Genomic DNA, 12,245 nt, shown 5'->3' on the forward strand with positions numbered 1-12,245 from the left:
TGTTGGTATTTTGCTTGAATTGTAAGACTTGATATTTTATTTGAATTGTAATGACTTGGTTGAATGTAATTGTATTTTGGTTTTTTTAATTACAAAATAGGATTTAAAAAAAAAAATAAAAACGCAGGATTTTGAAAAAAAAAAAAAATTAAATAAAGTTACTATTTCACATCTGGTGACTTGGTCAGATGTAAAAGGTCCAATTTAATTAAAAAAAAAAAATTGGTCAGCTGAAACACGAGAACAGAGGTAAAAGGGGATACTTTTACATCTGGCGAATGTCAGATGTAAAAAGCATAAACTTACTACTTCTCGTACGTCTACCTCTGACTGGGGTCAGATGTAAAATGGGGTTTTGGTCAGATGTAAAATGTGTTTTCTGTACTAGTGAGTTTCACCACCGAACGTAACTAAAAATAAGTAAAACCTTCATTGCACAACGGATATGATCTACGCTTCCTCAAAAATAGAGAATATCACCGGACTGTCTAAGGTAAACATAAAAATCATTTAAAAATATGAAACACACAAAAATTTAATTAAAAATAGACACAAATTTTTTTGATAAAAAATACTTGAGGACCAAATTACTGAAATTTTCCACTTTTAAATTGAAAAGGCAACACCTATAGTTTTGATCTCACAGTCTCACACCATAACAACCTCTCTCTAAGTCTCTATCTTTATCTCCACCGTCCTCTCGATGGAAAATATATAATATAAACAACACAAAAGAACAACACCTAAATTTTCCTTTGAATTGAACAACACCTACAGTTTATATTTGATTGAAAGCTCATTTTATTCCATGAAAAATTTGCGACATTCAATTTATTCTTTAGAAAAGAAAAATTAGTCTCTAAAAGAATAAACTAGATTTAGTCTCTTTTTTCTGTACATTTTATTTGGTTGATGAAGACAACAAGTTAGAGGAAAAAGTGGAGAAAAAAAATAGTCTTTTATGTTATTTTGGATAGGTAATATCACCGGTGGCGGATCCACCGTCCGGTTAGTCTGGACATTTGCTCACGTTCTGATAAAAATAATTGGTATTTTAGGAGTCAGATTAGAGCAAAATCAAAAAAATTAGGAGTTAATTTCAGGTAAAATTGAATTTATTTTTTTTCAAAACTGAAATATTTCCGTACAAAATCTAGGTTTTATAATTTTTTTTGGCTCCGCCACTTAATATTAGTATGTTACTCCATAGTTGTTATTGATATCCTTTTTCTCCTTTGCAAGAGTTTGAACTTTTAATTAATCCATAGCTCAAACTAATTTATTTATACAGAACCATGTATACCTACAAATTTGTAAGCAATTTTTGGGAACAAGATTTCCTGCAGTAATTTTTTCACGCAGTTTCACGTGTTAAATTAGGATCGTCCGATCTAATTTGAATGGTTCAGATTGATTTGGACTGATTTTGTATAGATGCAATATGAACCGACCGATTTGAAATGAATGGACGAGATCTAAAACAACGTGTATCTTTACAATTTACAATTGTAGGGCATCTTGATCTCAATTTTTGTATACTTCCAAAGGACCGAAGAAGTTTTGTGTAATATAAGTTATCGCATGACATAAGATAATGTGGTTTGTTAACAAAAACCCGTGGCCCTAATTGCATAGACGGTTTCATGTGACTAGTTTATATGACTATTATTTGTGTTGTGTCACTGGTTGTTGAACTTTGAGAATGATGATATTATAATAACGTTGGAGAAAAAAAAAAAACAATTCACTTTGGAAAATAAATTTCCTTATGACTGCGTGATACAGTTATAACGATAAATTGTCTGATTTAAATTATCGAATGAGGTTATTTAACTTTGTGTATAGTTTGAATCATTCGATTTAAAATTAATGGCAGAAAAAAATAGGTAGTTATTCTTGCTATGATTGTGGGCTCTAACCGCTTTCATTGTGCACGGGTTGGAGTACCCTTATACAGTTGTACTCCCATTAATAAATTGTTTTCGCTTATAAAAAAAATAATGGTAAGAAACTATGTGATTTTGCTATATTAGAGAATTTTGATCCTCCATTATTGCACTTAGCAAAGTTTTATTTATTTTTTATATGTTTCATTTACATAAAGTAATCTCAAATTTTTGAAACATTATTAAAGACTAAATACAAATATTTGTATCGCGTGAGCATAGTTCAGTTGACAGATTTATTACATAAAATATGTAAGGACCGAGTTTTAAGTCCTGATACTCTCACTTATTCACATTAAAATCTCTTTCTCAGATTATTGAAACTTTGATTAGTCATGCTGTTAAAATTTAACTTCTTTTTTTGTACAAAAAATTTAACTCATTCTAGTAGATTTAAATCTCATTTATTCCCTTGCAAAGTTTATCCAAACAATTATTCAAATATGTGGACTGTGGTATGCTTCTCCAAAATGAAAGGGACACCTATAAGTGACAACATTTCATAAATAAACTATAAGTGACCACAGCCAATTTTTTAGAATATATATCATCATTATTCATTAGTACTAGTATTAGTATACGTCCACATGAAGAAGAGCCACAATTTCTCATAAAAGAAAAGAAAGAAGTAGAGCCACAATTTCTTATATTTATTCAAATACAACAAATGAAATGAATATTGATTATTTAAAAAATATAAATTTTTCCATACTTAAATATTGATATTTTCAAACATTTACAAATAATTTAAAATAATATACTCAAGATAATTATAAATGAACGAAAGGTAGACGAACAACGAGTTGTCTCGCTAAATTTTTATGTATAGCAAAATCAATCAAACGAAAAACTACATTCGTAGATCTAAATGACATAACATAATTATGTATGACTTTTTGAATTCTTTTCATAAGATTCACATTCACTGATGCAAGAAAATCAAAAGTATCAAGTGCAAATAATATAAAATACGTAGATTGTCAGAACATATTTTCTTATATGTGATTATTTTACTTGAAGCAGCTCTAAGAACTGCCTTTTACATTGTTCTGCAAGACACTTTCACCTAAATTCGAATGCAAAAATTTTACAATTGTACAAATTTTAAATGGTATTTATCACTTTATATATGTGAATGAAAAAAACCACAAGCACAAAAGACATAAAGTATTCATGTGTGCCCTGCCACCCAAAATCTGCCTGGAGGATGATATACCTCTCTAACCAGTGGCCTTTCGCCAGAGTAGAATGACGATGAAATATTACGAAAGATACCAAAAAATTGGCTCACAAATAATTAATTAAAAATGATATAGAACCATTTGATTTTATTAATTAATGTTATCTAGACAAGTCATTGAGACTAATCAAGTTACTAAACTAATGTGCATTAGGTATAATACGATTAATATAATAATTTACCAAATATATTTAAATTGTTTCATTTGCTTTTGATCTAACAACTTATTAATCTATTGCACAAAGATAAAGCTTAAATTTTATAGTCCACCTGTGAAAATGAAAGCGGCTATTATAATGATGGTATTTCAATTGTATTAATTTAGACTTAATCATTGTCTCATCGATGAAGATAAAAACAAAACATAGATACAAATGAGAAGAATATATCACCATTAACCACTTAAATTTAATGTCTTAGTTATACATGAATCTATTTTAGTTTATAGTTTTTAATTTTCACCATCAGTATTCGGTTCACTGGACCACCTAATCTGGATGCGGGGAATCAAACGTCAATCACTACTAAACCAATTATCGATGAATCTATTTTAGTTTAGATGTAAAGTATACTTAAAGCAAACAATCTGTTATAATCATCCTATCTATACATAATATAAAGAGGATACCTCAATTTGGTGTGAATTTTTTATAATTCCTATTTTACCCTTTTTGGGCTGGATTTTTCTTTGACAGTTCTACCCTTTTTGTAACACGTATCAACACTAAACCATAACTACCTAAAACTACCTCTCTCACTTTACAAGTTTAGAATTGCACAACTGCTAACTTCATCTTATCAGTCGATCACTATACCAACAACACACCATTTTGCATAAAAAATTATTTTACAGAGAATCTTATTGTAGTCTTTCATATAAATTTCTACAAGAAACATAAGGAGAAAAATATCAAGCGGTTAGTTAATTTCTACAGTCAACTACAACGACATAAGAAGCAAAATATCAAGCGGTTAGTTCATTTCATTTCATACCTGTTCATGTTTGTTAGAGAATTCGGCAACGAAAAGTTTGAAAGATATGAGAATTGAGAGCCAAAGTGGTTAGAGAATGACGGTTTTGTGATTATTTGTTTTTTATTATCGATTTAATAGCAAATTTCTCAAGCGGTTATTATTCATTTATTATTGATCTGAGTATGGAGTGTTTACTCTCATTTTGTCTTTCACCATATGCAGCAGTCAGCGAAATCGTGGAAGTGTACAGGAGAGGTTTCCTTAGTATTTTTAATTCATGTTTATACCAAGTTTACTTTTAATGAAGGTTTTTTCTCAATATTTTAATATTCTCATTCGCTTTTTAACTAATTTTTGTCTTACCTTTTATTTTGTATGGGACAGAAAAGTCTCAATTGAAATTAGTTAAAATAATTTAAAAGCAAGAAAAAACAACAAAGGTAACAAATCATCTCTCTTATCTATACTCCTTTTCAATTTTATTTTTTTTGGTTAATAACAATATGTTTATAGTGATGGCATGAAAGAGGGATACAAACCGGAAACATGTCAAACAATCAAAGATATAAGAGGACAAAAGGTAAAATGAAAGAAACATATATCAAGTTAGTTCATTTTTTCACCAATGCATATTTACTCCAATTTCAACTTTCTTTGTTATTTGTTTAAATCATTATTTTTCGATATCCCGTTATTTTCTCTGATTCTCTCTTTCTTCATTTTTTTCTTTGTTACTTTTTTGTGTCTTTGTCTATGGTACATTACATCGAAGCGAAAAATCAAGAGGAAGTATATAAAATAGGAATATAAACAAGAGAGAGGAGTAAAAATGTCCGCATTTTCTATTATGCTAACTTATGTAAAAGATTATCTTTTACACACTTTAGTACATCACATTCTGTCCACATTTTCTATTATGCTAACATGTATATTTCAGTTAATAATGCAAGATTTTTTTTATATTAGTTAATAATGCAAGATATATAGGTTCTCATTTTCACTTAATGATTTTTTACATTTAATTTAACGTCTCTATGTAACTTAATTTGTTGTTTTTAAAGTCAACTTTTCAAAACAAAAATTACATGTATAAAAAATTTAGAATTATCTTTAACATAAGTTAGCATAATAAAAAATGTGGATAACACAGGCGGGCACGGAACGTGCCCGTCTGGCCGCTAGTCATCATAATCATCATAATAAATTGTGTGTGCTTTATTTCATCCCATATATGAAAAATGACAAAAACCAGAGATTACTTTCGGCACCTCACATAGTGGCCGCCTACAAAAAGAAATATGCTTTACCTGTGTGCTGATTTCTCAATTAAATTTTAATCGCTAAATTTACATCATCTTTTCTTTATACTCTCTCATATTTGATGATTAAAATGTAACAATGGAAAAAATAAGAGAATTCAAATGGAGAAAATTCATTCTCAAATCTCTTTCAATACGTATGCAATGCAAGCACGACTATATTTAATGACACGTGTCAATTTAGAGCCACAAGCTACTTTGACAATAAGCACCGCCCAACATAATAAACCTAGCTAATACACATGTGGAATATATGGACCAGCATTTCTATATTTCTATATTATTACATTCTAATGTTATTGTGCACCACTTTTATAACTGGTTCACCGTGGACAAATTATCTATCGAATATGAATTTTACGAAATTTATTGTTAGATTGAAAGTTTATATCGTATAGATTATCCATAAATTTTTTAAAATTTTTTGAAAATAATTTTATATATTATTGAGACCCATCAAGATTTACGTTATTTAATAAACCGTTAATCTTGATGTGTCTCAATAACATATCAAATGATTTTCAATTTTTCTAAATTTTTTTATGGATGATCTATATGATATAAACTTTCAATCCAACGGTGAATTTTGTAAAATTCGTATTCGTTATAATGTTCTCAAATTCGTATTCGTATTCGTATTCGTATCCGTTATAACGTTATAAACTAATTAGCAGTTAATATTATTAGGTTGCGTTTGGCCGGGCTTTTTTTCAACCTATAAGTTACTTTTAACTTAAAGTTAAAAAGTATAACTTTAAAGCTAAAGTAAAAGTTGTTTGGATTTTCAATTTTTTTAATATAAAAGCTGCTTTCAAAACAATTTTTGAATTTGATAAAATATTTCTAAAAATATTATTATTTTATTTAAAATATCTTCTAAATTATTTAACACATGTGAGATTATTTTTTTGGTGTATTATGTGAAATATTTTTAAGAAGTATGTCAACTGAAGAAATTAATTTTGTATACAAAATAAAAAATTATAATATATTTTTTTGCATTATTCTTTTTATGTAAAATTGGATTTACTATAATATTTAAGAAACATAAAAAGAAATGTAGATAAGAAAAATAAATTATTTTATTGTGTTAATATAGAATCCGAAATATTTCGAAATATAAAATTTAAACTGTATCAATATATATTATGAATTTTCAAAATATGAATGTAAAAAAGAATTGGTGCTACCAATCGTTAGTTGATTCAGTGGTGATTGACGTTGAACTTAGTAGGGAGGATTTCGGTTTGATGCCAGCAACTACGATCAAGATGGGGCTGAAACCACTTGATGTCAACCGCCCGAACCACATTAAACTGGTGGTGGAAAAAAAATTGGTGCAAAATACAAATTATCTTATAGGATAGACACCCTTTGTGAAAGAGCCTTTGGTTGGTTGGGGTAGAAATTTGATCAAACTGTTTTGGTCTACATTTGTGGTATTAGTGTGACGTGTGAGCTTTTGGTTGGTTGGGGTAGAAATTTGGTCAACATTTGAGAGTTAGTAGTAGGACGTGTGAGACTTTCATTGGTTCGGGTAGAATTTTTTAAATTGGTGGGTACATGGATGATTGTGTGCCAAACAGTTAGAAGAAATAAAATAAAATAAATTAAACAGGGTGAGTGGGAATCGAAGAGAGAGCATATGCCGAGAAGCTGCTTTAGGAAAAAAAAAAGCTCCATATATCAACTTTGTTGAAAGCTCATTATTTGTTAATTTTACCCATATAAATTAAGCTACTTTTTTAATTAAGTACTTTTAAAAAATATTGTTTGGCCAGACTTCTCCTTATATTAAATAAAAAGTCTGAAATAAGCTCGGTCAGGGTACCTTAGTCTCTAAAGTGAATCGTCAATCGTTAGTTGGTCAAGTGGTGCATTGACGCTGAACTTGGTAGGGAGGACCATGCTTCGATCTCCCGCAACTATGATGGGGGGTTGGAATCATTTGTGTCGGAACTGACTCCGAATCAGATTAAACGGTCCAATGTGCCAAATCTTAGTGGTGAAAAAAAAAATAAAAAAAAATGAATCACTCACTTTTTTTAAGTAGTCCGGTGACCGAAAGTTCTGCTCTTACGATGAATAGATGAGGCGTTCGGAGTTCAAACTTCGGCCCTTACATATATAATACGATTTTTTTTTACCAACTAAATTAAGCTCACATAACTAACTCACTCACTTTAAACGAGTTAGATTCAATTCTCACAACATAATAATAATTTACCAATTTAAGTAAGTTCGCATGACTTAATCACTCCCTTTAACTCAATTCTCATAAGCTAGTTTAGTTAAGCTAATTGAGTTAAAGATTAAAAAGCAAAAGTCCAGAATTCAAATCTTAAAAATGAGAAGAAAAAACAATTCTCACAAACACAATAATAATCCATGTTCCAGTACTGCGCGGAACATGGGTAGGTCTTACCCAAAGTAGTTAGAATTACGCCAGCTAGGATAACCCCCTAAAATGGTCCCTATCCACAAAAACATTAAAAAACTCAACATAATACGCAAACTAGGACCCACACACACTTCCATTAACTCAAACCAATTCACGTTATAAATCCGCTTCTTATCTCTTCACTCACATCACTCACAAACCCAACACAACACAACAACAATCTAGAACTAGCAAAAAGAACATGGAAGCTAAGGAACAGGATGTGTCTTTGGGAGCCAACAAATTCCCAGAAAGACAGCCACTTGGTATAGCAGCTCAAAGCCAAGACGAGCCAAAAGACTATCAGGAGCCACCTCCGGCGCCGTTTTTTGAGCCGTCGGAGCTGACTTCATGGTCTTTTTATAGAGCTGGAATAGCTGAGTTTATTGCTACTTTTCTTTTTCTTTATATAACGGTTTTAACTGTTATGGGTGTTGTTAGAGCTGAATCCAAATGTAAGACTGTTGGGATTCAAGGAATTGCTTGGGCTTTTGGTGGCATGATCTTTGCTCTTGTTTATTGTACTGCTGGAATCTCAGGTATATTTCTTAGCTAACTATTTTTTTATTAAGCTTTTACCACCAATTTAATCTGATTCGGGGTCTGACATAAATTGTTTTTAGCTCTCTTCCGATCAAATAACAATAAAATTAATAATAAAGGTTAAATATGTTTTTTTTCTCTTATAAAAATTTATAATTTTTATGGTTATTCATAATTTCTGTTCAATTTTGATTTTAATTTTTTGTACAATTATTTTTTTAATAGAGACTAAAATGGAATTAAATTTATGTAAAAAATTATCTTAAGAAATTTTAATTTTATAGGAATTAAATATATTTAATTAAGTTGATGATAGTAATAGTAATAAGAAATTCATAGTATATATAGTACTCCCTCCGGTCCTTTTTATAAGGAACAATTTAAAAAAATCACACAGACCAAGGAATTACATTTAACATAATTATTTTCATTTAATACTCTTATAAATTTAAATTTATTCCATATATACCCTTATTTAATTACTCTTTATTCAACTAATTTACTTATTTTTAAATTCTCTCTCATAATAAATAAGGGCATAAGTGAAATTGAACATTTAAAACATTTGAAAATTGGTCAAAGTTTCTTATAAAAAGGACCAAATTTTTTGCCCTAAGTGTTCCTTATAAAAAGGACCGGAGGGAGTAGTAGTTTATTGTGGAATTGAGATAAGCTCACATAGAGCTGAACACAAAGAATAACATAAACTATGTGGTAGTGACAACACTAACACACCTAACATGATAATGACATATTTCCTTCAAAAAAATGATAATGACATATTAATAATAAAAATAAATAAATTGAAGGATGAATATTCATAATAATTTGATAAAATAAAAGGAATTAAATGTAATTATATGTGTACCAATATGTACTTAGGACCTGGGAATTTCAAGTTCGAACTCGGGTATTTGCACTTGATGTCTATATATTATCAAGTGTCTAGTAACTTTTTATCTTTAAATATAAGACACTTTTATAATCGATTAAGGAAAATGTTAACAAATGTCCTAAGAAACAATTGTAAATATAGTAAAACTATCTTAAAATTTATGTAGTCAACTTTGAAATATTCAAAATATGAGATACTAATTAAGTATGCACTAATTAACTAGTATCTCGGGAATACACTAGTTAACATGACTCATAATTAAGTTAGCGGTCGGAAATATGCACTTAAATGCATCTAATGTTAGTTTGGTCTTTGAATCTAGCTTTTATTAGTCAATTTTGGTCTAAAATGATTTAGTCTTCATATGTACAAGTTATTCAATTTGTTCCATAAATTTTCTAACAAGACTGAAATTATGTGTGATGCAGGGGGTCACATAAATCCAGCGGTGACATTTGGACTATTTTTGGCAAGGAAGTTGTCCTTGACAAGGGCACTATTCTACATGGTGATGCAAGTGTTAGGTGCTATTTGTGGTGCTGGTGTAGTGAAAGGTTTTGAAGGTAAACAAAGATATGGAGATCTAAACGGTGGTGCTAACTTTGTTGCTCCTGGTTACACTAAAGGTGATGGTCTTGGTGCTGAAATTGTTGGCACTTTCATTCTTGTTTACACCGTTTTCTCAGCCACTGATGCTAAACGTAGCGCCAGAGACTCTCATGTCCCTGTAAGTCCCCTCCTAAAAATAAATAACATTCTATATATGAGAATCACAGTGATCTACGGTGATTTTTTTTAAAACTATGCTCAATAGTTTTTGCAAAATCACGTTGAGTCAGCGTGATTCTGACATGAATACTAACAAATTGCATATTGTAAAAAAAAAAAAAAAACTAATTAAATTTGTGGCTTATTTTATGAGTAGATTTTGGCACCTTTGCCTATTGGGTTTGCTGTGTTCTTGGTTCATTTGGCCACTATCCCAATTACTGGAACTGGTATTAACCCTGCTCGTAGTCTTGGTGCTGCAATTATCTTCAACAAGGACATTGGTTGGAATGATCACGTAAGTTGAAAAATTATAAGGAATTAATTTCCTTTTTTTTATTTATGTTGCAAATTTATTTATTTAATTTTTGAATTTTCTAACTCGTTTTTCTCGTGTGTTCATTAATTTATTTAATACAGTGGATTTTCTGGGTGGGACCATTTATTGGAGCAGCTCTAGCAGCACTCTACCACCAAGTTGTAATCAGAGCCATTCCTTTCAAGTCTAAGTAATCGAATCAAACGGTTTGTGATCAATCAAGACATGTTTGTGGGTTTCGTTTCATAATCATCATTATGATCCGTTTAATCTTATATATCATCCTTTTTATTTTTGAAATTTCAAGTGTTGTATTTGGTAACTTGTATGTAAATGTGTAATGTTATTATGAATTTATGATGATGATGATGATGATTATGATTATTAAGGTGTGGATGTGTGTTGCATAATGGGACAAATCTCGTGATTGTGTATTTTGCCAAATTGCCAAATAAAAAATAAAGAGTGAATAGCCAAATATCTCATTGAAATTGTAAAATTCGTCAAATACTTTTATGAAAATTTCAAAATGTCAAATATCTTTCAAAATGTCAAATACCTCTATCTCTATTTATTCCGTCTGTAATGATGACATGGTTGTTAAATGTATATGTGACATTTGCTAATGTAACGTTGCGTCATAGTGGCATAATTGACGCAAATTAAATTTCAGTCAATTAACATCATAATTTTATAAGTTGTAGTCAATTATATCTAGAGCTGGGTATGCGGGCTAGTCCGCCCCGTTTAACCCGCCCCGCATAAGCCCGCATATTAAACGAGGCGAACAAGCCCGTCATCAAATATAAACGAGTTTTAAAATTAAGTCCGAGTTCGGTCCGCGTAAGCCCGCGGGTTAAACGGTTAACCCGCGGACTATTACAAAAAAAAACTATTTTAAAAAAAATAAACAAAATTAGTAAAATATTGATATAATAAAAGCTAAAAAAAACTATATTATTAATAATTTTATGTTATAACTTGAACTAACAAATAAATAAAGTTTGTGATGTATCATTGAGTTTATTTATCTTCTCTTTAAAAATAATGCAACTAAAATCAAATTCAACTCGTTTTTATCGTAATTATTTCTCCACACATACTTCAAATCCATAAAATAAACCCAGATGATATTGAATAAGAACTTTAACTTGTTCAAAATATAAAAAGAAATTTAATAGTCCAAACCAATATTAAAAGTACAACCAAAAATCTAATACCACCAACCGATTCAAAAACAAAACAGTAATGTATATAATTAACTAATTGAAAACCGAAGGAAAATAGTCACTCCTGCTTGATGCCTCCATTGTAACACTTGAAATCCCTACATTAAAGGTTTTTTTTTTGTTAAAAGTGTTGGATTTGGATATGGACCAAATTATTTATAAATGGTAAATTTTGTAATTAATTATATATATAAAAAAAGAATGCGGGCCACGGGCTAACCCGCGGATTTAACCCGCATAACCCGCGGTTTTAACGGTCCAACCCACACGGGCAAAAATATAAACGGGCCAAAAAAAATGGTCTTAAGACCGTGCGGGCTGCGGGTTAAACGGGTTGGCCCGCGGACCTTGGTCCGTATACCCAGCTCTAATTATATCCCCGTAACTTGTATCATGATCAATTATCTCTATGATATGACGTCACATTAGCATATGTCAAGTGTGCAGTTAACGGTCACGTCATCATCACATAGGGACAATTTGATAAGTGTCACTCAATTTCAAAAAATTATTTGACACTTCAAAAATTTTAGGGAAGTATTTTAACTATTCACTTCAAAAATAACACTAT

General features: G+C 30.1%; 1 protein-coding gene across 1 annotated transcript; it reads left to right on the forward strand.

Annotated features, from left to right (window-relative positions):
* Positions 1-8,024: 8,024 nt before the first annotated feature.
* Positions 8,025-10,936, forward strand: LOC123920956 (probable aquaporin PIP-type 7a). Its single transcript, XM_045973318.1, has 4 exons — positions 8,025-8,459; positions 9,787-10,085; positions 10,284-10,424; positions 10,547-10,936. Exons 1-4 carry the CDS (start codon positions 8,123-8,125, stop codon positions 10,637-10,639), a joined length of 870 nt encoding a protein of 289 aa, XP_045829274.1. The 5' UTR covers positions 8,025-8,122; the 3' UTR covers positions 10,640-10,936.
* The last annotated feature ends 1,309 nt before the right edge of the window (positions 10,937-12,245 follow it).

The sequence above is a fragment of the Trifolium pratense genome, linkage group LG4 (assembly GCF_020283565.1).
Source record: "Trifolium pratense cultivar HEN17-A07 linkage group LG4, ARS_RC_1.1, whole genome shotgun sequence".
In the NCBI taxonomy this organism is placed as follows: Eukaryota; Viridiplantae; Streptophyta; class Magnoliopsida; order Fabales; family Fabaceae; genus Trifolium; species Trifolium pratense.

Coding starts and splice junctions, on each gene's coding strand:
- LOC123920956 (XM_045973318.1), top strand. CDS start 8,123: ATGGAAGCTAAGGAACAGGATGTGTCTTTGGGAGCCAACAAATTCCCA. Junction 8,460..9,786: donor TTGTACTGCTGGAATCTCAG/GTATATTTCTTA, acceptor TGTGTGATGCAG/GGGGTCACATAAATCCAGCG. Junction 10,086..10,283: donor CCAGAGACTCTCATGTCCCT/GTAAGTCCCCTC, acceptor TTTTATGAGTAG/ATTTTGGCACCTTTGCCTAT.